This window comes from Alligator mississippiensis, chromosome 4 (genome assembly GCF_030867095.1).
Source record: "Alligator mississippiensis isolate rAllMis1 chromosome 4, rAllMis1, whole genome shotgun sequence".
Classification (NCBI taxonomy): Eukaryota; Metazoa; Chordata; order Crocodylia; family Alligatoridae; genus Alligator; species Alligator mississippiensis.
In genome coordinates, this window is record NC_081827.1 from 236761400 (window position 1) to 236787468 (window position 26069).

General features: G+C 44.0%; 1 protein-coding gene across 2 annotated transcripts in view; it reads right to left on the bottom strand.

Annotated features, from left to right (window-relative positions):
* The window catches only part of THSD7B (thrombospondin type 1 domain containing 7B), a 680297-nt gene that overhangs the window by 299096 nt on the left and 355132 nt on the right, over window positions 1-26069 (bottom strand). For both annotated transcript variants that reach the window (XM_019480192.2, XM_019480191.2), the window contains exons 11-12: window positions 12685-12817; window positions 10088-10191 (exon numbers count right to left, since the gene is read on the bottom strand). In XM_019480192.2, the coding sequence (XP_019335737.2) occupies window positions 10088-10191; window positions 12685-12817 (237 nt within the window). The remainder of the gene's footprint in view (window positions 1-10087; window positions 10192-12684; window positions 12818-26069) is intronic.

Genomic DNA, 26069 nt, shown 5'->3' on the forward strand with positions numbered 1-26069 from the left:
TATTAAACTCTACTCTTTTTTATTGAAACAGTCTATATTTAACCTTGTACTTGGTGCCACAAAATAACAATGATTTTTGACACTTAGGCACAGTTTGCAATCTTACTCTACATGCACTGTGTGCGTATAAGCCTCCAAAGGGCTATGGAGAATTCCAGACAAGTAAAGGTTTCGCTCAAGCCTCAGCTGTGCAAGCATAATTTACAAAACTGCACCCACCTAAAACCTGTGACCCTCAGGCACCAGACACCAGAAAAGGAAGAAGAGCCTCCTATATTTTAGCCCAGTAGCCTGGGTACTATGCCAGGAAACTCAGATTCTAGGACCACCCCACCCAGAGAGAAGGTATGAATTTACACCTCTGACTCTCCAACACAGGGCTTTAACCACCACACCACAGGTTAGGCATTATTCAATACTCTCACCAGCCTCCGTTCAAAGTTGGCCCCCTGCCAGCCAAAAAAGAAAAAGATTTGGGATATGGAAGAAGAAAACAAGCTAGGGCGTGTATGACTCAGTGAGAGGGCTGCTGTTCTGAAAGGGGATAGGCTTCATTTTCTAACCTGGACCCTTGCTCCACTGAAACTTCACTGCTATTGTACACCTCTTTTATCCAATGACTATTAAATGCAAGGTGCAATGACTCCACTTCAACAGGAGGGCTGGTGAGGAGACTGGACTGGAAAATCCCACCATGCTTTTATATCACAGATATCTCTCCCTTTCAGCACCCACACTCTGCCACTGTGTGACACATGATACTGGCCAAGATGGACTTATCTGACCCAGTCTGATGTCTGACCCAGTCAATGACATTTGTTATGTTTTAGGTCAGTTCAAACCCCTGTACTGCACATGACGTAGGATTGAAAACTATGCATAAGTGTCAAAAAAAGGCTGTTACATGAGACAGTAACCAGACAGATTGATCAATCCCTACAGCAAATGAAATACTTTGATTCTTTCTCAAATAACCTAATCTGTCTGTTGGCTAGACCAGGACTTATATGAGTATAGACCTCCTTAATGCATAGGAGTGATGATCACTTCAGAAATCCAAAGTTGCCCTTCATATGGCCCTTTTATTGTCTCTAATACAAGAAAGAACTAGGATAGGCAAGCATCTCTTTCAGCTGAGATGATTTGAGAGGTTACAGAAGATCCTACTAAAAGACGCAATAGTATATTAATATTTGGGTCCATTGGAAACCATAGGGTATAAAGAGAGAGGGAGTTTCTCAAGGTAGAAGGATGTTAGGAGAACTGCTTTCCATGTCCATAGGAGATATGGTAGACTTTTTTTTAGCTAAGCGTTAAGGAGCCAAAATAATGGTCTGGGTGGTCCAAATCTTGTCCTTTGGGATTATTTATTTCTCCGTGTTTCAATTAATAAACTTCTCTAAATGGGTGTTTTTGCTATGCATTAGAAAAGTTCTCTTATGATTGAAGGTGGAGGATCAAAGCCTCTGGTCAATCCTAAAGAGGCTTTTCAAAAATGGAGAGTAAAGGTGAACTGGAAAGGAAAGAAGACAAAAAGCAGGTTGCTCCTAGAAAATGATAGAGCAAGATGTAACAATGATGACTGGAACCATGAAGGAAAAATGGTTCCTTTTTTACTACAGTATTTTTATGACTAGTATACCCTCATTACAGTTGGTCTGCTCTTTTATACATAAGTGTTTACTTTATCTAATGGCTTTTGAAAAAAACTTCGAAGGCACTTTCATAAAATAGGTTATCCATCCACTAATTAAATACTAACAATCCCCTGTAATGAGCAGCACTTTTCCCTTCCCAAAATCTAAATTTCTAAGGGTAGATGATCATGTCAGAGTTGAAATAAGAAGTCATTTCTCAAGGATCCTCCATCACAGACATCACAGAGCACTAAAGTCATTGAAGGGCGTCTGAAGCAGAGCAATTTTCTCATAGTCTTGACACCTTGTCGAGCAAAGTGACAGCTATACAGCAGTAGAAAAGCTTGTAGAGCTCTTCATTTATTCTTGGAAATGTTGTCTATGTCACTGTCTATTCTGTTTTTCCCGGAGTGTCCTAACTCAGGGGGCTTCTTGCAAATGATCCCTTAATGAAGTTTAAATGACAAGTACATTTTTTTGGCTTTTGGTATGGCAAACATTCCCCCACTACTTTTATGAGATTTAATATTGTAACAAAGCCACTGCATAGGGAATATTAAAAAGCAAGTTATTTAACAAATGCACACCAGTTTTATATATGTAAAATTGTATATATTAAATTATATATAATTTTCAAATCTGAAAATAGGAATTAGAGGTCTATCAAATGTGTGACTATACAACAAATTAATAATAGAGTCAGATTTTGATATTCTTAATGCAGAGATTGTCAACCAAGGTGCCATAGCACACTAATGCCATGAAGTCCTGTTAAGGATGCCACTGGGTGCAAACACCTACTCTGATTCACAAGATAAACACAGACATTTCAAATATAGTCTGTACAGTCAAAAATGTTCTTACCTGTTGTGGTCTTTCTGGGCACTTCTACATGAGATGATATGGCACAGTAGCAATGAGCTACTGAGCTGTAGCTCATTTGCTACCATGCAATAGCATTGCCGGGCACCAACTGTGATGCGATGCTACTACACAGTAGCAACGAGCTACAGTGCAGTGGCTCATTGCTACTGCACAGTAGTGGCGAGGAAAAAATGTGCGGCAAGGGTGCTGCGCAGTCCGCCGCACATGTAAATACAGCCTCTGAGTTCTTTGCTCTATTATTTTTCTGTAGTCAAAAACAAGTCTGAAGGGTGCCTTGAATCTAATGAGAAGTGCCCTGAGTCTAACAAGATTGAGAATGACTGTCATAAAGTATAGGCAAATTAAAATTTACAGTAAGTTAAAAGCAGAGTGATTTATTGCGTTTATCAGTTTCTCTCCAGTAACTGCTGCATTCCAAATCTTAACTAGGGTAGAGTAATCCTATATCACTGAAGGCTAAAGGTTACTGCAGTTTCATTTTTACTGACATCAAGGTAAGTGTATGAACACAGGTCTTTACTATAGTAACCCCTCCCTCCTTTCAATTGACTGCACCCTATTTATTGGTCCATAACTTTACCCCGTGGCACCTGATTCCATGGGTGACTTCACAGGAGTAAGATGATGAACTAAGACTGTCTCATCGTGGAGCCTCAGGCACATCCTCGTGCTTTCCTCAAAGCAGGCAATTAAAGCCTTCCAAAAAAGATATCCCACCTGACAGATTAAAGGGGCTCTGGCTTCTCAGTCTCTTGGCCTCCATTGTCCAGATCCTCAACCTAGCTCTTGCAGTTGTGTGGGATACAGCAGGCAAACAACATCCTGGGTAGCTACAGTTGTCAGCTGCTGCTAACCTGACAGCAAGAACACGCATGTTCAACCAGCTGATGGCATATTCAACTATCATCCAGTAGCTTCTGATAACTTTAAACAATTCTTTCCACTGACCAAGATGTCTAAAGCTGCTTCATTAGCCATGGCAGCACCAGGTAGGCAGTAGGGTTGTGTGAAATGGGCCCCATTTGATTAGGATTGAGCTCAAATCAGGGACAGTGACAACCCATTGATTGAGATCACTGTCCCTGGTTCGATTTAGCCGAATCCGAATCTGAAGATTCGATGCTGTTTTGTCGAATCAGTGATTCGGACACAGGCACAGCTTTAAAAGTTTTTTTTTCTAGATACTTAGAGGTAGCAGCATGGCTCATGATCACTGCAGTGCTGGGGCATATAGAGCCCGCCCACAGGAGCACAGGGGGTTCTCCATCATGCTCAGCAGCAAACCCAGAAGAGGACCGGAAGTACTTCTTGGTCACTTCTGTGTCTGCTGCTGAGCGTGCTGGGGAGCCCCCCATGCTTCTGTGGGATGCTGCATCTGTCCCAGCACCACGGCGTTCAGAGCCCCTACTACCTAGAGGTATGTAGAAAAATCATTTAAAGCTGTATCTACGTCCAAATTGCTGAAATATCTGAATCTCTCCAAATCGATTTGTATGCTTCTGAATCGAGTTGGAGAGATTAAAGGATCCTCTGATTCGATTTGGATTCAGAGATTCAGCCACTGAATCAGGCCAAATCTCCACCAAATCAAATCAGGAACTGAAGCTACACACAGCCCTAGTAGAAAGGGGGGCAACTCATCAACTCAAAAGACAAACACCTAGGGCCAGGAATCACCAGACACAAGTGATAAGGGAGCCAGATAAGGGCATGCACAGAGGTGGGAGAGCAGAGGCAGAGATGGGGCCAGCGAGGCCACACAGCCGAAAGAGGTGAAACAAGCATTAGAGCCCCAGAAGCCAGTCCAGCATGGCAGGCCTGAGCTAGAAGGCCCAGCTAGGGAAGAGGGTAAAGGCCAGGGGGGCTAAGGCCTTGACAAGAGCATAAAGGCCCAGGGAAACCTGACATTGGACTAAGGCTGTTTCCAATGAAAACTGGTAACACCTGCAAGGCATGGGCATAGCTGTATGGGAGGTCAGAGGCCATAAATAGTCATTAAGGCTACAGGTGCCTTAACAGTTCATGCACGCTGCCCACAGAGGACCCAAGACTGGGGCTAGCCAAGAGACAGAGATATAGAAGCAGGATAAGCATGCCTTGGAAAATGCCAGCTCTTAGTTTTCACTTGTTTTAGACTACAGAAATAAAAAAGTAATTCTTCAATTTCAAAGAATTCAGAAAGACCACAACAGGTCAGGATTCTTATTTAAAATTCTTTAGTTTATCCTGTGAATCATATTTGCATACCTAACAATGCTCACATTGTGTGGCACCCCATAGCACCCTTGAAAGGATCTCAAGCCATCCCAGGACGTTGGGACACGCATCCTGGGATGACGCATCTGCAGTTCAGAATCACTAGCCTAGGTGAATTTTGGATTTATTTGTGGCTGACTCGTTGAAGCTAATGTTGGAGACTTAGAAGCACCTACACTCATATAGATCAACATAAACTTCAGGAGTATCCCACAGTAAAGAAAAGTATCCACTGAAAGAAACACAACAGCAAGGAACCATGGGATACCAAACCCCCTACTGTTGGTCAAATGCAAAACAAGTCTTGCCCCATGGGCACACTCAAATTCACAATAATTGAGCACAGCCTGCTCATTTGTGTGTTGCTGTCATAATGATATTTAACTCTGGTTTATCTCCTTGTGAAGATAGCTGTTAGAGGTCTGCAAACTGTTAATTTTGCCCTGTTCTGGAAAAGTAACAGAGCTCTCGCAGCATGCATGCTAGCTGGGGAAATCAGCAGCAGTTCTTCCTAGCAGGTTTTCTCGTACTATAATTTTCAATAAACTGCATTATACTTTCTGGCCCTGGCTCTCTGACTTGCTGATCAAGCTACCAGATAATACAGTCTTGAGCCTAAGTCAGGACTCACGTGTTTGTTTCTCTAAGAGTAACAAAGAAGCTAGCCCAGAAGCAAAAATTAATTTGAAAGCCATTAAGGATTTTTCCCTAATATAATCTTGTCTCTTTTAAATATAGATATTTATTGCATAATAATTGTGTATGAATTTAATGCTCACATTTGTCAGGTATGATAGCCCTGAGTAAAATCCTGTTATCTACAGGATAGGCTTAGGTTTGGCATGGGCAGAAAAAGGGACATTTTCTACAATGTGATGCTATAATGTGCAGCAAGCCTACTTACCACTAGCAGCAAAAAGATAGTTCTTGCTATGTATGGCAAAGAAAATGAAGCAAATTCATATAAGCACCCTTTGAAAAGTAAGTGCTTCCTGACTGTTTGCCACAATGTATTACAAAACATTTTATTCAGCTCCAAAAATGTACCTTCTCTTCTGCATCTGCTATAAAAAAGCCAATTATTTTCAAGAGTGGTAGTGATATAGGGGATATGGATTTACACATAGGAAATCTGACTATCACAGGTAAAGACATACAACCCCCCCCACTGAAAAAGTAAAGTTAAACATGCACTGAAAGATTCCTCTATGTACTGGGCAGCTGGGGTCAGATGTATAAATATTTACAGATATGCTCTTAAATGTAAGTTCAGAAGCCTGCAAGACTAGCAACTAACTGCCCATTAAGAGAAGCGGTGGAAAAAGAAGTACTCTCTTCCCCAAGCAAGAAGGCAACTTTACATGTCCCAGCAGCTATGGGTTTACACAGATGGTAACAAAAAAGGCAGGAAATCAGCAGCAGCATTTTTTTAAAGTCCCTTCCATTAAAGAAAACTATCAGAAAAAAAGGTGCTCTCCTTTTATTTTAGCCACCTACAGGAGATCTTTAAAAACTCAGTAACTTTTGCCTCTTTTCAGCAGTGGTAGGAGCAAAAGTGTCAGCATGGTGCTTCCTTGGGCTCCAGTGACAGAACATGGCACCCTCAGCTACAGAAATCATCCGAAGTCTCCTTACATTGTACCCACCTCAAAATTATTTCCCCTGAATCTCCAGTGGCTCTCCTATGTAATAATGCATGGTACCCTGCTTCTATCATATGCTATATCAAGCTGTTTAAAAAACCTAAGTTAAATATAAACAAATAATAAAGATATTGAAAAGAAGGAAAAAAATCAGGTTGGCTCCGATTCATTTTATCAGAGGTGAGCTTTACTTAAACCCACCGTACTATCAGGTTCCTTCCCCATGATTCAGACTTTTCCCTCCTGAAACCAGTAAAGAGCCCTCAGTTTTAATGTGGGAGAGCTCTTCATATTGCAAAGCAAGTACAGTGCTCTTCTATTATACTTTGAATTTTGACAGCATAAGGTTAATAGAAAGTTCGTACACCTATTGGAACAAAAAGATTATCTTCACTTCACACGGAAAATGGGGAATACATTTGGGCGTGACATTTCAATTTATGAAGCCCTTTTTGGAAACCTCCTGTGGAAGGTCATGTGGTCAAAACCTCCTGGTTAACTTTATTTTCAGTTTTCAGCATCAATTTAAAACAACATTTTTTCTTCCATTTGCAGCCCACACACTGCCTGGCTTCTCTCTCCTTTCCTTTGCTGCATAATTATGCAACAAATGCAGTTAATCTTTAAAAAATTAGAATTCTAACCTTGTGAAGGAGTAAATTGTTATGTCGAGTTTCTTCTAATTTAATATACCCCCATAGTTGTTTTTTCCCCAATAAAAATAACCTGTGTTAAAGAGGTTAGTGAATTTTCCCAGCAGATTGGCATCAGTCAAATTTCTCAGCCACTATGCTAGAATCACTGCAGACTGCTTACACTCAATAAATCAAGTCTGTCTCTTTTTTGTTTGTTTGTTTTGTTCATATAATTGACTCTATTTTGCAAAACCATTTAATCATCAAGGGTCAGAGTATGATACCCTTCTACATATTGACTAATAAAACCTTACTCGGCAAACATTCACATTAATAAACTAGCCCTTAGTAAATTAAAGACAAAGGTTAAACATTTAGGAAGATTTTTCCTTGGATTTTTTGGCAAAGCCAAAATACTACTTCATGGCAGACAGCATGTAGCCCTTTCATCAGACTATCCACCTTGCCACAAAGTGTCAAGTTTCCAAAAAGATTTCACAATCACCATCTTGTAAAATTGAGCATACTGCCTTTCTTATGAGCCAAGCACAATAGCACACCTTTTGAAATTAGATTTCCATTTGCCAGCATGACGACTCTGCTTGGGAAGCCAAAATGCTGGAACAGATCTGGGACCGGGGGTGCATTCATACCCTCCTTTGATTCCTACTTCCACTCAAAGTTTAAAACAAACTGTCCAGGATGGCTGGAATGGCAGTATCTCTATTCATGTGGAGCTGAGGAAGGCAATTGACTTCATGGCCCATTATTATCATCTGCCTGCTTCCTGCCAATCTCTTTATTTGGTATGTGTTAAACCCCTTGATCTTCCTCTGATCAAGTTAGCCTTTTTTCTCCAATTGTCCTGGCTGTTATCTACTCCTGGAAATGTTTCTCTGCTGACCCCCACAGCATATCCAGTTAAGGTGTGCCTCTACCTAGAAATCTGTACTGGGTAGTTTTGTCCCTAGAATATTCATGTCAGAGACAAGGAGGGGAGGGGTAAGGATAACAAGAGGATGAGCTATGCACTGTCAAGGCAGTCAGAGACAGAAGGGTGTTACAAAGGTGAGTTGAAGTGGTAAGTTACCAAAGTGCTCCTTTCCTGAGTCAAGTATTGCAGCAGATGATGGAGGCGGTGGGAGGCTGAATAGTGATACAACCAAAGCAGAATAAAGCCAGTCACGGGTGGATCCAGAGATACTGGCACTGCCAGCAGCTGAAGCAAATCCTTCATCAGCCCCAACTGTTTGTTTCTGTACACTGAAGGTGGAAGGCAGTGGAAGCCAGTTACAGGCATACGGTGAGAAAGAGGGAGCAGTTACATCCCTGCTCCTGACCTGCCCCGTGCTTGGGGGCTGTGAAGGGTAGAGGGAATGGGAAGGTGTGAGGGACAACTGGGGTTTGGAGCTGAAGGGGATGGTGGGGTCTAGGGGGGATGAAATGGGGTGGGGGGGTTGAAGCAAGAGGAATTGTGGGTGATAGACATGGGATGCATGAGAGGTGGCAGTGACATATGGGTACTCAGAGAGACAGGGGAGAGGAGGATGATGAGGGGGCAAGGAAGGTGAGGCATGATGAAGATGAGTCTATACAAGAAGCAGTGGATTTATGAAGGCAGTGAGGGGGCATGAGGGGGAGGGGAAGGTCTGATGGATGTGGGGCACAATGCGGTGGGACTCAGAATGGGGATATGTGGGATAACAAGGGACAGAGTGGATACAGAGAGCATCTGAGGTGGCAGGGGCTGTGCATAAAAGACAATGAAGGCACTTTGGGACCACGGTAGAATGCCAGGAGAACTCTTGTGGAGCTGTACAGGAGGCAATTTTGTCCATGGCCTGATTGAGGGCTAACAGTTGTACGTCCCAGCAACAGATGTCTGCCCATCCTGGAGCTGGCATTCAGCCCCCCCACAGCCTTGCTAGTTTTTGCTTGCATCATAAACTGAATAATACAGCCCTAGACTTCTAGCAAATTAGGAAAGCTTGCTTTCTTTTTAACTGGAGAAAAATATATTCTGTATTATGTGATGATGCACCATACCACCTGTATCCCTTTTTTCAAAATCCTAGATGTCTACAAGTCTTAATAGCTGTACCCCATTTGTTTCCAGGTTGTAATGTGTGAAAGAGTAAAAATCCAGTTCTACTTCACTGCAGATAGCTGAACAAATTAGTGACACCAACCATCTCTAGATTTAGTGTAACAGTGTTTTACCCATAACATTTTCACTACTTTAGCCACAGATCACTACCATGAAAGTAATTCTGCACCTACACAGAAGGCTGCATGCAGATGTAGGAAGCTGAGGGTCAATGAAGGGAGTTCCTGTAAATTCATGCCTATCATGAAGTCAACTTGTATAGCTGCTATTCCTGTAATAGCCTTGTGTGGAAGACAAAAGAGGTTAAGAACCAAATTGTATTACTAACCCAAAATGGTATACAGGGAGGGAACAACGGACAACCTCTTCTGCTCCCCCGTATACCATGCAGCACTGGCTAGTTGTACAACTACTCAGCCAGCCAAAACAGAAAGGATGGCTATACGGCTAGTATATGACCTTTCCAATTTTTTAATCCAAACATATTCAAAAAGCTCTATCATTCTAAATGAGGCATTCCATGTACAACCTGTTTCCGAAAAAGTTCTCCAGGACTGGAAATGCTTTATTTAACAGTTGCAGTTAAAATAACATCTGCCTCGCTGTTCTGAATGGTGCTTCATGATTGTTTCCTTTGTTGCACATTAAGAGGTGCCATTTTCTAAAGTCCTTTTGTAAGCAGCCAATAGAACTTCCTGTTTCTTAAGTTCACGGTCTCATCCAGAATTTTTAAACAATGCTGAAAAAGTGTCTACTACTCAATTTCAGCATAGCAAATATTTGTCAACTGATAATAATAATAAGCTTCTATTTCACTTACGTGTTAAATTCATGTATTTATTAAACTATGGAAAACAAAAAACATGCTACAGTATCAGTTAATTTACAACTTAAACTAAAGTTTCTGAAAAGAAAAAGGCTTACCCCTTGATTGCAGGCCATGGCCACATGCTTCATTATGTCCCAGTATGCCCTGTCTCACAGAGTCTGGCACTAGTACACAATGGCTCCATTTATGGGCCTTCCACCTGTGACAAAAAGCAACAAAGAGTTCACAAACTGTGATAATTATTTGAATTGAATAACTTTGATCAAAAAACTAACATGTCTTGACAAAATTCTTCATGACAAAATTATTCACTGACAAGCTATATCACCACTTAATAATAAAAACTACAAGAATGTGTTAATTATTAGGGCTTTGCGAACCTTCGGTCGCTGATTCGATTTGGCGGCAATTTCACCCAATTTGGCGGCCGAATCTCCAAATCCAAATCAAATCAGGAGACCCTTTAATCTCTCCAAATTGAATCAGAACCCCCTGAATCAATTAGGAGAGATTCAATGATTCAGACATAGACACAGCTTTAAATGTTTCTTCTACATACCTCAAGGTACCAGGTGGCTCACGAACATTGAGATGGTGGGGCGAATAGAGCGTCCCACGGGAGTGTGGGAGGGTCCCCAGTGCACTCACCAGCAGACCCGAAAGAGGACCAGAAGCACTTCCAGTCCACTTCCGTGTCCACTGCAGAGAGTGCAGGGGACCTCCACCATTCCCCACCCCCCGGCTTGGTGACTGATGTCTCCTGGGTCAAGGGGGGCACCCAGGGTCCTCCCCCATGTGCTCAGGAGTGGACCCAGAAGTGGACCAGAAGTACTTCTGGCCCACTTCTGGGTCTGCCGCCAAGCAAGCGCTCCCCCCCATGCGCTCCTGTGGGATGCTCCATTCACCCCACCATCTTATCAATCACAAGCCATGCCTGGTACCTCAAGGTATGTAGAAAAAATATTTAAAACTGTGTCTATGACCGAATCGCTGATTCTCTGAATCGGCATCAAATCTTCAGATTTGGATTTGGCAAAATAGAATTGGGACAGTTATTTGAATCAAACCACTGTCCCCCCAGTTGGGCCAAATCCAAATCCATATTGAATACAGCCCGCTTTGCACACCCTTCATTATCCCTAAAACAGGCAAAACCTACTAAAAAAGATTAAATCTGTAAGAAATCCACATTTGCTTCCAATCCTCCTTTTGGGGTTTCTTTTGGTTGTCTTTTCTTTTTCAAAGCCTGTAAGAATTAAACAGCAGTTTTCTATTTTTCTAAAAACCCTTATTCATGCACTGACATTTTGCAGATTTACCTTCTGTGCTATGTTCTTGCATGCATTATGGAAGAATATAGGGGACCACCTATCCATATATATGTAATTAGTAGAAATCAGTGTCTGTGACATCAGCAGTAAGTATATAGCTTTGTAACCATATTTATTTTTCACTCTTTTCAGGGAACTCTCCTGTATGATCTAGGCCTTGGAGGTATGTACACAAAAATAATATATATCTACCTCCTATATTTGTGAAATAGATGAATCATAGAATTTTAATGAAGAATAATGAATAACAGTCTTCATTGTGCTATTTATCTAATCAGAAACATAAAAAATACATATTATTCCTTGACCTGCATGTAGCTGGAGAGAAGGCAGAGTAGCTGCAATAACTATACCATTATAATTAAGTCGGTCCCAAATCAGTTTAATATTTTAAGATTAGCAAATTGCCCATCAAGAATGATGGGGGGGGGGCAGGAAGCTTGCTAACCCTAACCCCTCCCACACTTTGCACCGCTGCCACCTCTGAGAAACTGGGGGGGAGGAGAAGTTTGCCCCACTGTCTCCTTTGTCCCCCTCCGCCAGCACCCTGCTCCATCCCCTCCATCACAAGGGTGCTCCACTGCCTCCAGGGACCAGGACCAGAATGGGGTAGGGGCCAGGTCAGCACTGCTGGCTTCACGCCCCAGCTCTATCCCCACCATCGTGGCGGTGCTCCACAGCACCACCGCCGCCTCCTGTCAGTAATGCTCTTGGAGCACTCTGATTGCTTGTTTTAGTAACATTCAGAGTGCTGCAAGAGCATTATGGACAAGCAGACAGACAAACTAAGCCCTTTATGATATTAGAATATATTCAGGATTTTCCCCCAATAATATTTCTTATATTTTATGCCTTACTCGTTATAAAATACCATGTCTCCTTATGCTTTTTCTGGTGCAACCATGCATTACCTCTACTGAAATGTAATATTTCAATTGCATTTTTCTTTTATAAATGTCCATAGCTTTTACATGGTATTTTTCCCCAGACGTGATTTTCAATCTATAGAGCACCTATACACATGCAGTGGGGCTGCTCCGACATGCTACAATTACAATTCATCAGAGGAGACTCGACTAATCAAGTCTGCTGGAATGTTCAACGAGCTTCAATTAAAGCACCCTGCCACCATTCTTCAGCATGGGAATGCTGATACACAAGATGCTCTGGGCGCTTTAATTACAGCGGCTCTCAGAGCCACTCTAATTAAAGTGCTTCCCCCCCCCACACACACACAATTCTGGAGCATGTGTATAAACACCTATGGTGTCCTAAGTTAAAAATTATTAAATACATTTACATGAATAACCTGAGAAACAGCAACCCAATGTCAGAAATTCTTAGTGAATATATCACAGCACCTGTATACTGGGCAGACAGGAATATCTTCACATTCTCTTTCTTCATACAAGGTGTCTGGACACTCCTGTCCCGCATTGACAGCATTCTGAATGATAATCCTATAGCGGGACTGTTTAATTCCTGTAGCATTGCCTGTAAGAGAAAAACATTTTTCTACCCAGAAAACCTGGCAACATGACTTAGTGCACTAGTACACCTCAGCTACATTTCTGCCTTAGGTTACAACTAAATGCATTTAGGGATGGATTCTGCAAAGTGCTGAGCAGTCTGGCACCAATCCAGGAAAGAAGGGAGGCTCTATATAGTAAAGATACCATTACCTGCTGTACAGTTATCAACAATTCAAAAGAACACCACTTGGCCTGCTCCTGGATCAGTGTTCTAAGTGATAAATCACAACATAATGTCTATTAAAGCATATCACATCAGACAAGGAAATAAGATGGGCATCTATTTAAAATTATATTTGTGAAGTTTATATAGAAAAACAATATTATCTTGCCAGATTTTAAGCATGGGGTCAATGCTGGAGGCCACTGCTGGCCCGCTGAGCAAATCTTGCAAAGCCAGCGGATCATGGCACTCAAGGGAGCCCGCCCCAGCCCTGGTAAAATCTGTGGGCAAGGAAGGAGCCCCCCAGGGGGCGCTTGCCTGCCTGTACACAAATGCCAGGAGCTTGGGGAATAAGCAGGAGGAGCTCATCCTCCTGCTCAGTGCAAACAATTACGATGTCATAGGGATCACGGAGACCTGGTGGGACTCCACCCATGACTGGACCACGGGGATAGATGGCTATACCCTGTACAGGAGGGATCGTGTAGAGAAAAGGGGCGGGGGTGTAGCTCTCTATGTTAAGGAAAGCTACGCGTCCCTGCAAGCCAATATTGGCGACCAGGGTGGACGGCTGGAGACCCTCTGGGTTAAAATCCGTGGGGAACACGGCACAGGGGACACAATGGTGGGAGTCTATTACAGACCTCCCACCCAAAGTCCTGAGCTAGACCAGGAGTTTGCCCAGGAACTGGCTGAGGCAGCTTGCTCCAGGACCATGGTTGTCATGGGTGACTTCAATTACCCAGACATCTCGTGGGAGGATCGCTCAGCAAAATCTGAGCGGTCGCAGAGCTTCCTCTCGTGCGTGGATGACCTCTACCTGACTCAAGAAGTCTATGGGCCAATGAGAGGCAAAGCGCTGCTCGACCTGGTGCTGGCTACTGGGGAGGACCTAGTCGGCGACCTAGTGATCGATGGGAAGCTGGGTGACAGCGACCACGAGCTGATCACCTTCACCATCTGCCGAAAAGCTGGCAAGTCGGTCAGCAACACGCAAGTCCTTGACTTCAGGAAAGCCGACTTTGACAAGCTCAGGAGGCTTGTCAGTGAGGCCCTAAGGGAGTGTGACCGCAGGGAGAGGGGAGTTCAAGAAGAGTGGTTGCTCCTCAAGGGAGCGATCCTCAATGCACAAACTAATTCTATTCCATCTCGGAGGAAAGGCAGCAAGAGGGCACAGCAGCCCCCCTGGCTCTCCAGGGACCTAGCAGACCTCCTGAGGCTAAAAAGAAAGGCCTACAAAGGATGAAGGATGGGAGTCACCTCCAAGGAGGATTATTCTGCACTGGTCCGGTCCTGTAGGGAGCAGACCAGGAAAGCCAAGGCTGCAACTGAACTCCAGCTAGCTTTGAGCATCAAGGACAATAAAAAGTCCTTTTTCAGATATGTGGGGAGCCGGAGGAAAAGCAGGGGCAACGTTGGACCCCTGCTGAACCAGATGGGGCAACTGACAACTGACGCCCAGGAAAAAGCCAACCTATTAAATAGGTACTTTGCGTCGGTCTTTCATCAGCCCCATGGGACGCCCGTGCCTGCTACAGGGCCGGGAAGTCCGGGTGAGGGTGATCCCCTGCCCTCCATTAATGCTGACTTTGTGAAGGAACATCTTGAGAAGCTGGATACCTTCAAGTCAGCCGGCCCTGACAATCTTCACCCCAGGGTACTCAAGGAGCTGGCGAGCATCATAGCCCAGCCTCTAGCGCGGATCTTTGAAAACTCTTGGCGCTCTGGTGTAGTGCCCGAAGACTGGAAGAAGGCCAACGTGGTGCCTATCTTCAAGAAAGGGAGGAAAGTGGATCCGGCTAACTATAGGCCCATCAGCCTGACTTCTATCCCGGGGAAGATCTTAGAAAAGTTTATTAAGGAGGCCATCCTTAATGGACTGGCCGACGCCAACATCTTAAGGGATAGCCAGCACGGGTTTGTTGCGGGTAGGTCTTGCTTGACCAATCTCATTTCCTTCTACGACCAGGTGACCTATCACCTGGACAAGGGAGATGAGATTGATTTCATATCTCTTGACTTCAAAAAAGCCTTCGATCCGGTGTCCCATGATCGTCTCTTGGAGAAACTGGCCAATTGTCGCCTTGGGTCCCCCACGATCCACTAGCTGGAAAATTGGCTCTGGGGTCGGACCCAGAGGGTAGTAATTGATGGAAGTCACTCATCGTGGTGTCCTGTGACCAGTGGGGTCCCCCAGGGCTCTGTCCTTGGACCCATACTGTTCAACATCTTCATTAACGATGTGGACACTGGAGTCAGAAGCGGACTGGCCAAGTTCGCCGATGACACCAAACTTTGGGGCAAAGCATCCACGCCAGAAGACAGGCAGGTGATCCAGGCTGACCTGGACAGGCTCAGCAAGTGGGCGGATGAAAATCTGATGGTGTTCAATGCCGATAAATGCAAGGTTCTCCACCTTGGGAAGAAAAACCCGCAGCATCCTTATAGGCTCGGCAGTGCTATGTTGGTTAGCACTATGGAAGAAAGAGACTTGGGGGTCATCATTGACCACAAGATGAACATGAGCCTGCAATGCGATGCTGCGGCTAGTAAAGCGACCAAAACGCTGGCTTGCATCCATAGATGCTTCTCAAGCAAATCCCGGGACGTCATTCTCCCCCTGTACTCGGCCTTAGTGAGGCCGCAGCTGGAGTACTGCATCCAGTTTTGGGCTCCACAATTCAAAAAGGATGTGGAGAAGCTTGAGAGAGTCCAGAGAAGAGCCACACGCATGATCAGGGGTCAGGGAAGCAGACCCTACGATGACAGGCTGAGAGCCCTGGGGCTCTTTAGCCTGGAAAAGCGCAGGCTCAGGGGTGATCTGATGGCCACCTACAAGTTTATCAGGGGTGATCACCAGTATCTGGGGGAACGTTTGTTCACCAGAGCGCCCCAAGGGATGACGAGGACGAATGGTCACAAACTACTACAAGATCGTTTCAGGCTGGACATAAGGAAGAATTTCTTTACTGTCCGAGCCTCCAAGGTCTGGAACAGCCTGCCGCCGGAGGTTGTTCAAGCGCCTTCATTGAACACCTTCAAGATGAAACTGGATGCTTATCTTGCTGGGATCCTATGACCCCAGCTGACGTCCTGCCCTTTGGGCGGGGGGCTGGACTCGATGATCTTCCGAGGTCCCTTCCAGCCCTAATGTCTATGAAATCTATGAAATAATGCCACTAGAAACATCCTTGTAGTTTCTAAAAATTAGAGAAAATTCCTTTCTAACACACGCTGTAACCAAAGATGGGGAAATGCTATATTATACCTCCTTCTAATGCAAGGTTGTACAATCTAGAAACAAAGAATTTATCAGCAGAGAGATGTTGTTAGCCATTTTACTCTGCAGTTAAGTGGAAGGCAGGGTAGCTTTGCACCTTATAGACTAACCAAAATAGATATGCATATAAAATAGCACAAACTTTCATGGTTTAGTGAGTTTCAGCCCACAAAAGCTTGTGCTATATACATATATCACAGAAATCACAAAGAAGTATGGCTGCAAGGGACCTCCATAGGTCATCCAGTGCAATTCCCTACCTGAGGTAGCTACAATCATCTCTATCCAAACCATCCCATTCAAATCCTACTGTCACCCCTGACCCAACAAAAGACCTAACACCCTACCCTAAAACAAAGGGACCACAGCAGCCAACATCCTGCTTATGTAAAAGGTTGTAAATATCAGCTCAAGAGATTCCAGGTAGAGGGTCACATCCCATGCTACAGAGAATGGGCTCCCCCCTCCACATGCACACAGTCCACACCAATCTGACCATAGCGAAAAATTCTTGCCTGACCCCAAATATGGTGATCAGTCTGACCTTGAATGGAGGGGCAAGACCCTCTAGCTAGCAACCTCTGGGTTTAATTAAATACCAGCAGGAGCACTGCTACATCCCAGTCAAAATCCCCAGCCTTGGCTGCAGCAAATACCCAATGCCTCTGAGGAACGATAAAAAAACCCAAAAACCTGATACATGTAGCAGAAAAGGTGGTGGAAACGGAGGGTATTTTCTGACCAGCCCCATACAGCAATCAGCAAAGCCCAGAAGCATGGGAAATACCCATAGTAGAACACAGGCAAAGCTATACCTACATCATCCCTGACCAGTGGTTGTCCAGCCTCTTCTCGAACACCTCCAGTGATGGAGTTTACAACTTCCCTAGGTAATCTATTCTACTGCCTCACTGTTCTAACAGTGAACAAATTTTCCCTGATATCCAGTCTAAATTTACTTAGCTGTAACTTCAAGTCATTGCTCTGCGTCCTCCTCTCTGCAGCAAGAGAGAAAAGGTGCATTCCCTTTTCTTTATGACAGCCTTTCAAGTATTTGAAAATTATTACCATGCCCCCTCTTAAGAGCCTTTTCCTTAAACTGAATATGCCTACTTCCTTCAGCATTTCCCGGTATAATTTGCTTTCTAAGCCCTTTATCATCTTTGTCGTCTACCTCTGCAACATCTCTAACTTCTCCATTGCCTTTTTTGAAATGTGGAACCCAAAACTCCACATAACACTCTAGATGAGGCCTAACCAGCACCAAGTAGGGAGGCACTATTACATTTCATTTCTTGCAGGTAATGCTTCTGCTGATGCAGCACAAAACCGCATTTGACTTTCGTGCAGCCGCAAAACACTGTAGATTCATATTGAGCCTGTGACTTACCAGGACTCAGAGATCCTTCTCCACAGTGCTGCCATCCAGCCATTTGTCACCTATTTTGTATTTGTCTTTGATTATTCTTCCAAAGGCATAGCACCTCCCATGTCATCACTGAGCTTCATCCTGTTAGCTCCAGCCCAGCTTTCCAGTCTGTCAAGATCCTTCTGAATTGTGCTCCCATCCTCCAAAATGTTCACAATCCTCCTCAGTTTCATGTCATATGCCAAGTAACTTAAGAAGCTTTCTATATCAGTATCCAAATGCATTGAACAGCAATGGGCCGAGGACAGACCCCCATGGGACTTCACTCAAAACCCCCTGCCATTCTGATATGGATCCATTAATAATTACCCTTTGCTTGCAGCCATTCAGCCACTTGTCTATCTACTTTGTAATAGTTTTGTCTAGCCCACATTTCCCTCAGTTGTTTTTAAGAAGGTCATGCAGGACCTGGTCAAAAGCCTTGCTGCAGTCCAGATGCATTATATCCACAGCATTCCCTTCATCCAACCAAGTAGTTATTCCACCAAGGAAGGATATCGTTTGTTTGACATTATTTGTTCTTAGTAAATCTATGTTGTCTGTTCATGATCAGCCTTTCCTCCTCCGGATGCTTGCAAATGGCCTTCTTTAGCATATGCTCTATTAACTTCCCAGGTAGTGAGGTGAGGCTAACCCACCTGTAGTTACCTGGGTTCTCCCTTTTGCCTTTTTTAATGACTGGCACTATGCTGGCCTATTTCCTCTGGTACCTGGCCCATCTCCTACAACCTCATTACCAGGGGCTCTGAGATCTCCTCTGCCAGTTTATTCAGCACTCTGGGATGAAGTGCATCAGGCCCTGCTTTGCATCTTCTAGATAGCAGTGAGCCCACAGCTTCCTTGGTCTTTCATTTCTGGCCAACATATTTATATAACTTCTTCTTATTGTCTTTAACCTCCTTCACTTAATATGGCTCATTCTTTACTTTTGCCTGCCTGATTTTATCCCTACAACTTCTGGCTTTTCTCTGGTATGCATCCTTGGTGACCTGCCCATTCTTCCATCAGCTGTACGCTTTGTTTGTGCATTCAAGCTATCCTAGAAGCTCTTTGTGCAGTCATATTGGTCTCTTGCCATTCTTGTGCTTCCATCATAGATTCATAGATTCCAGGGTCAGAAGGGACCTCAGTGGGCCATCTAGCCCGACCCCCTGCCCCTGGCAGGCCAGAAAAAGGTCACCAAACCTGGGATCATGTGATCCCAGCCAGGTGCCTGTCCAGTCTCCTCTTGAAGACCCCCAAGGATGGGGTGAGCACCACCTCCCTTGAAAGCCCATTCCAGATCCTGGCAACCGACTGCAAAGACCTTTTTTCTAATGTCCAGGCTAAACCTACTCTCCAATAGCTTATGGCCATTGTTCCTTGTTATTCCAGGGGGTGCCCTGGCAAACAGATCATTGCATACTTCATGCTGCTCCCCGCTTATGAATTTGTACACTGCCACAAGGTCCCCTCTCTTAGAGAGCCTGAAAAGGTTGAGGTCCCTTAGCCTTTCCTCATAGGGCCTTCCCTGCAAGCCTCCAATCAGACAAGTGGCTCTTCTTTGGACCCTCTCCAGGTTGTCTGCATCCCACTTGAACTGCGGCATCCAGAACTGGACACAGGACTCCAGCTGCAGCCTAACCAGTGCTGCGTAGAGAGGGAGAATCACCTCCCTGGACCTCATTGTGAAGCACCTATGGATGCACAGCAAGGTGTGACTGGCTCTGCCAACTACTTCATCACACTGCCGACTCATGTTCATCCTGGAGTCAACCGTAATTCCAAAATCTCTTTCTGCCTCAATGGTGCTGAGAAGGTCGCCCCCTAGCCTATAGGTATAATGGCAATGTTTCCTCCCTAGATGCAGCACCTTGCACTTGTCCTTATTGAATTGCATCCGGTTGTTCTCTGCCCACTTCCCCAACCTGTCAAGGTCAGCCTGGATCTGGTTCCTCCTCACCATGTTAGAACAGTTTCTTGTTGGGGTTCCAATACTGTGCTCTTTAGGAGCTCCCAACCCTCCTGGGCACCTTTATCCTTCAGTCTACCTTCCCAAGACACTATCCCTATTAACTCATTGAGTCAGTTGAAATCTGCCCTTTTGAGATGTGGCTGACCTAATTTTGCTTTCCCTGTCTCAGGATCTGGAATTCTATCACATCATGATCACTTTTTCCCAAGTTCCCATCACCTTCACATCCTCCACCACCTGTTTCCTATTGGTCAGGAAAAGATCCAAGATAGATAGTCCCCTAGTTGTAACCACCTTCTGGAATACAAGGCTTTTCTCCACACAAGAACCAGGTTGACATTTGATGTTTGGCTATACTGTTCTTCCAGTAGATGTCCAGAAAGCTGAAGTCTCCCATCAGCACCATCCCATAGCTTTTGAATAGATTTGTCACATCCACCACCTCTTCCTGATTTGGTAGCCTATTATAAAGCCCCATCATTATATCAGTGCTGCATAACTCCCAATTGTGGCATAAGTGAATCTCCTACTGAAATCACTGTGTCCAGTAAAACATCGAAAAGGATGCCGAAAAACTACAAAGGGGTCAGAAAAAAGCTATAAAACTGACTCAAATTCTGAAAATGTTATTCAAATTCTAGTTGGCATTTTCCATTCAAGACATGAATAAAGGTCAGGATTGAAGGATGGCTTATTGGTAGGAATGATTAGGAAAGTTCATAAAAAGCCCACTTTTAGGAGGTGGGAGTACCCACACATCCTTTTAAAAATGCTCAGCTCCTACAGGATCAGACACACAACAGTGTCAAACTAATGCCAACTGAACTGAACCGTCAGAGTCAAGAAATCCTAATAATGTTTGGATTAAATCAATATTTAGAGGTCATTAAGTCCAACTGGAAAAGTATATCTAGATTGAAGGTAATTAAGTATATCTAGTTGCATTAAGAATGCCAGATGTTTGTCTAACTTCTTAAAGCCTGTCAATGAAGGCAATTCCACAAGGTAAAACTCTCATCCTTTTTTGTTCTGGACTTTCTTCAAACTGTCTACATCTTTCTGTGGTACCCAAAAGTGATCACACAATACTCCAGATGAGGCTCCTACAGTACTAAGCAAAGCTGAATAAGTATCTTCTATGTCTTACCTCTGACACAATGGTTAATATAGCCCTTATTAAGGATTTTCCTTTTTTGCAAAAGCATCACTGTTGACTCAATCAGTTTGTGACCCACAATAACCCCAAATCTTTTCCTGTGTGTTTACATAGGCAACTGTTCCTCATTTCGAAGCCAGAAGCCCTGCACCGATCTCCTTGATAGCTGGCAGACTTTGTGGCCTCAGCAGCAGCTAGCAGGCCTGCAGCTTTCACCCCCATTTGGCTTAACACACACAGTGTCACCCATGTCATGAGTTTTGCTTGTCCACAGCTTGGGGTGCAGTTTCTCCCAAACCCCTGCACCTATCTCCTTGAAATTTGGCAGGCTTTGTGGCCTCACCAGGAGCTACCATCCCTGCAGTTTTCACCCCACTGGGGCTTAGCACACATACGTGACATGAGTTTTTCTTTCAGAAATTTGGGGTGTGGTTTCCCAGAAACCCCTCCACCTATCACCTTGAACCTTGGCACGTGTCATGCTCTCAGCAGAGGCTACCATCTCTACAAGATTCCTCTGAATCAGCCAAAAGACAACAAAGTTACAGATATTTCATTGATTCCCCATTATACATTATGGCCGAATTTCCAAATCTTTTCTGAATCGATTCGGAAGCTCTGAATTGATTTGGAAAGCCTAAAACTTCTCACAATACGATTTGGATTCATAGATTCAGCATTTGTATCATCTCTGAATCTGAATCATGATCTGAATCTTTACACAGCCCTAATAAACAGATGTCCTTAGAGCAGGATCAACTGTGCTGAAATGTGTCATCATTGGATGGCACGGATGTCTCCTGTTGTTTCAAGTCAAAGCACAGCAGTGTGGTATGTATACCCAGGTGATTTCTGGGACTTCTGCCACGTGATGTCTGGGACTCACCTCTGCAAGTGAGGAAACCTGAGCAGGAGATTCCAGGCCTTTAGGGGCCCAATCCTCTGGGCTGCCTCTGCTCTCCTACCATAAAGCAAACAGATGTATGCCTTAAAAAAGCAGCACAATTCTTTCCCACTTATTGTCATAGCTACCATTTTGGGTATCTGTGGTACAAGGGGTATGGATGTCTCTTTGCTTGGATTGTGTGCCACTGTAACAGGGAGTGAGAGGCTCCTGTTACTTTAAGGGAGAAAATGCAGCAGAAAGAGCCCCAGGCAGCTAAACAGGGGTTAGCTGCAGGAGGGAAGGCAACAAAGAGAGGGACTGCAGCCAAGACAGTCAGCTGCTCATTAAGATAAAGGGGCCCACCTGCCAGTCAAGGGAACAACTAACCAGCAGAGGCAGGGCATGGGAGGCATATAAGCTCACAGCCTGAACCAGGGCAGAATCTGGTCCTGCAAGCTACAGGGAGCAGAGCTCTGCAGTGAGAAGGCAGTTGCTGCATGTCTGTCTGAGATCTTGCTATGCCTGGGAACAGGAAGTAAGGAGCTAGGGCTTGCAGGGAACTAGGACCCAAGATGAGTTTGGGCTTTGGTGTACAGCCAGTGAGCCAGGCATTTTAGTAATAGCCAGAGTGATTATGTTTTGTTAGACTGACCGGTGGTTTGGGTTGGGCTATCAGGATGGTGGGGGGGAGGTCCCAGCACTGCCCTAGCAGAGCGAAGCCTGGGCTAGGGGCCCAGTGCACAAATAGGGAAGAGACAGGTCCAAGAGGCCCAGTGCCCTAGCAAGGCAGAGAGGGCCAAGGGGCCTAATGCCCTAGCAGGGTGGAGTCAGGGCCAAGGGGCCCAGAGCCTGAGCAAGGTGGAACCAGGGCCAGGGGCCCACCACCCAAGAGGGTGAGCTAGAAAAGGACTGTAGCTGGAAGAGCTATGGCCAGAGCCCAAGAGGGATGAAACCAGGAGCAGGGGCTCAAAGCCCAAGTGGAGTGAAATCCAAGAGGACAAAACCAGGACCCAAAAGGGTGAGTCTAGGGCTTGAGCCTAGAAGGCAAGTCAGGCATAGTGGACCTTAGGTTAAGAGGACCAACAAGAGGAAGGGGGAAGAGGCCTGGGTGGAGGCAAAGTATCCCATTCGAGGGATTGACCAAAAACATCCATGATGCATGGGTGGGGCTCCAGGGGAGGTTAGAGGCCACAAATAGCCCATAAGACAATAGGTGCCCCGGGGGCATGGACAGGCCAAGGGGGCCCACCAAGCATGAGGACAGGAGTGGGACTGGTGGGGTACAAGAGGGATCTGTTGACGGAAAGAAGGACTAGGGCTCACTGTAAGACCCTTGGGAAGCCTCTCTTCAAGGTGTGGCAGGTGGACAGAGAGGGTGGGTATCAGAGGTGCCCAAGCAAGACAGGAATTATAGCCATCAGTGGGCATCATGACTGCCCCTAGGGCCTAGTCCTGTTATAGCCGCTAACACAATTTTGTGGTAGCATAAAGATGATGCCTGTTTCCAGCCTCAAAGAAGCAAAATAAATTAATTTTAATGAATTTATTCTCCACAAGTATGCTTCATTCCATTATAATCTAGACTGAATGTAAAATAGTTTTATGTTTTCCTGTATATCAAAGTAAGGCTGATCATCTTATAATTCCTCACATCTTCCTTTTCTTTTTCTTGAAAAAAGGTATAAGTTTGCCTTTCTCCAGTCCTCTGGGACTTCCCTGTCCTCCATGAGTTCCCAAAGATCATTATTAATGTTCAATGATTGCTTTAGTTCCTTAAGTACTCCAGGTTGAATTTCATCAGACCCTGTCAATTTGAATATATCTAACTTATCTAAATGTAATCTATCCTATTATTTCCCTATTTTGCCCTGCATTCCTATCCCTTTATAAAACTAATTGAATTAAGTATCTGGTCACAATTAATCTTTTTTGTGAAGACTGAAGCAAGGAAAGCACCGGACATGTCAACTTACTCTGTGTCCTCCATTACTTGCTCTCCTTCCCTATCAAGTAACTGGCATGACTTTTCATTTGTCTTCCTTTTACTTCTAATGCATGTAGAGCTTCACTCTCACTTTTTGTATGATTTCTTTTGATTGTCAGCTTATTGAAGAGGTCATGATGCAGCTCTTCCCCCCCCCCAATTAGTCAGAGTCACATCTAAAATTATTGTCTGCTAGTAGCTTTCTGCACCTTCTGACACAAAGATTTGTCCCAAAACAGTCCAAAGACTTGAAACACTAGTCCTAGAAAACTACTTTCCCAAAAGCTATCTACAAAGATATCACTTTAAAAATGTATTGGAGACATTTTAAAAAGTTCTATGTAAATCTGTCTAAGTAAAAAGTAATTTATACTTTCTGCTTTGATAGCACCACACTCTCAGCGAAACTCATTTTCTTTCTTTAGGATCCTTTAAAGATTTATGCACTATTTATACAAAGTTTCTACTATTTAGAAAAAAATATATAGTACATTACATTGTGGAAAAGAGTAAAATTTACCAAATCAATGAGCCCTATCCCTAGTACAATGAATGTCTCCCTTGACAGACTGTGCAGTTAGTTGAACTGTATTATGCAAGCTCCATAATGCTACATTTTTGCATAGAGCCAAATCCTGAAGTCTTTACGTAAACTCCCATTGAAGCAGATGAGAGTTATTCTTTGCATGGTTTGAAGACGGATGTGGGCAAACAATCATTAAAATTAAGAACTAAAGAAAAAAATGCATAATTCAAATGGGATTTAGCTACAGAAATTACTTTCTTATTCAAATCTGTTTTTCATCACACAGCAGCAACCCCACTAGCAAATAGTATAAAAATTACACACAAATCAACATTAAAGGAGCATCAATAAGGTTGAAAAGTCAAATACTAAAGGGCTAGGAAGTGCCAGAATTAAAGTTACTTGTTGTGTATGCATTATGATACAGTCTTTAATTACATGACCACATGTTACTTTTTTCTCATAGGACTCCTGCCTTCTTCAATGTGCAGGATGGACCGTGTTCACTTCACAGCAGCTATCCGATATTTTTACCGTAATTGTTTAATGCATGTCTTCCTTATTACTTCATACTATTGAAAATATAATCTGGAAAGCAAATCTCCTCACGGGCTTTTCTATGGTGCTATTTTGTCTACATACCCTACAAATTGGGATCAATTTATCTCTAAAACATTCTGTGAGGGGTGAGGGCAGTATTATCCCAGTTTTATGTCTGGGGAATTTTGGGTCTTAGATAGTGAAGGAAAAAAATACATTAATTTTGGTACCCAATTTGAGGAGACCTTATGGAACATTATGTTCAAAGTTCAGCACCTACTGACATCAATTCAGTTGTGACTACTCAGCATTTTTCATATCAAAAGAATCTTAGGTCAGGCATCCAGAAAGTGAAGAATAAACAAGTGAGCACCTGTTAAAAGTTTAGTATAAACAGCCTTTAGAAAATCCAACTACCCATAGCAATTTCATTGCCTTAATCATGAGCTCACTCTTTCCCTTCCTGGAATCCTCTATCTCATTTACTACCTTCAGACTCCTAGAACAAATGAGGCAGGGGCCCCACAGAAATCTCCTATACTACTAAACCCTAACCATTGCCAAATTCGTCTCTGTTAAAAAAATGTGGTACTCAAACAGTTCAAAATGTCACCAGAATTTTTTAACATGGCAAAACAATGATTTTTTTCCCTGGGCACCTTTGTCTCATGTGGTTTCAAATCTGATCTAAGCCACTGGTGAAATAAATTAGATACCCATTTCTCACAAACACATAGGGGTGAAATGACACAATGCAATTAGATCATGTGAAGAACACTTAAAATTTGAATGATCACACATTAAGGTCCATTAACAAGTGCTAAGTGACCTTTAGGCTTCTTAAAGTCATGCCAATTTGGGCAAGGATTATCTTTGAGCTAAACTACCTAGCTCAAGTTAAGTTAACTTCTGGGTGTTCACCTCAGATACAACCACCAATCTGCAGTCTTCCAGTATCCCAAGAGGCACTGCTCCCAGGTGGAATAGCTATCATCCAGGACTCTACAGCCCTCTACAGCTGGTGGATGGGGATGGGGTGAGTGAGGAGGGAGGGAAAAGAGGCAAAGAGGGCTAGGGGAGGCAGAGGGAGAGCAGCAAATGAGATAGGTGAAGGGGGTACAACTGGAAGCAGGAAGAAGAAGGAAGTAGGGGGAAGAGGCAAGTGGGTGTGGGGTGAACTGCTAGGCTGCTATAGCTGAAGCTTAGCCTGCTAGGCTTCCTTCAGGTAGGTTGCTGCCCCCTTCTGCCCCCTTCCCCCCAAAACTGCTCCCTCAATTCCCAGATCACTCCCCTGCC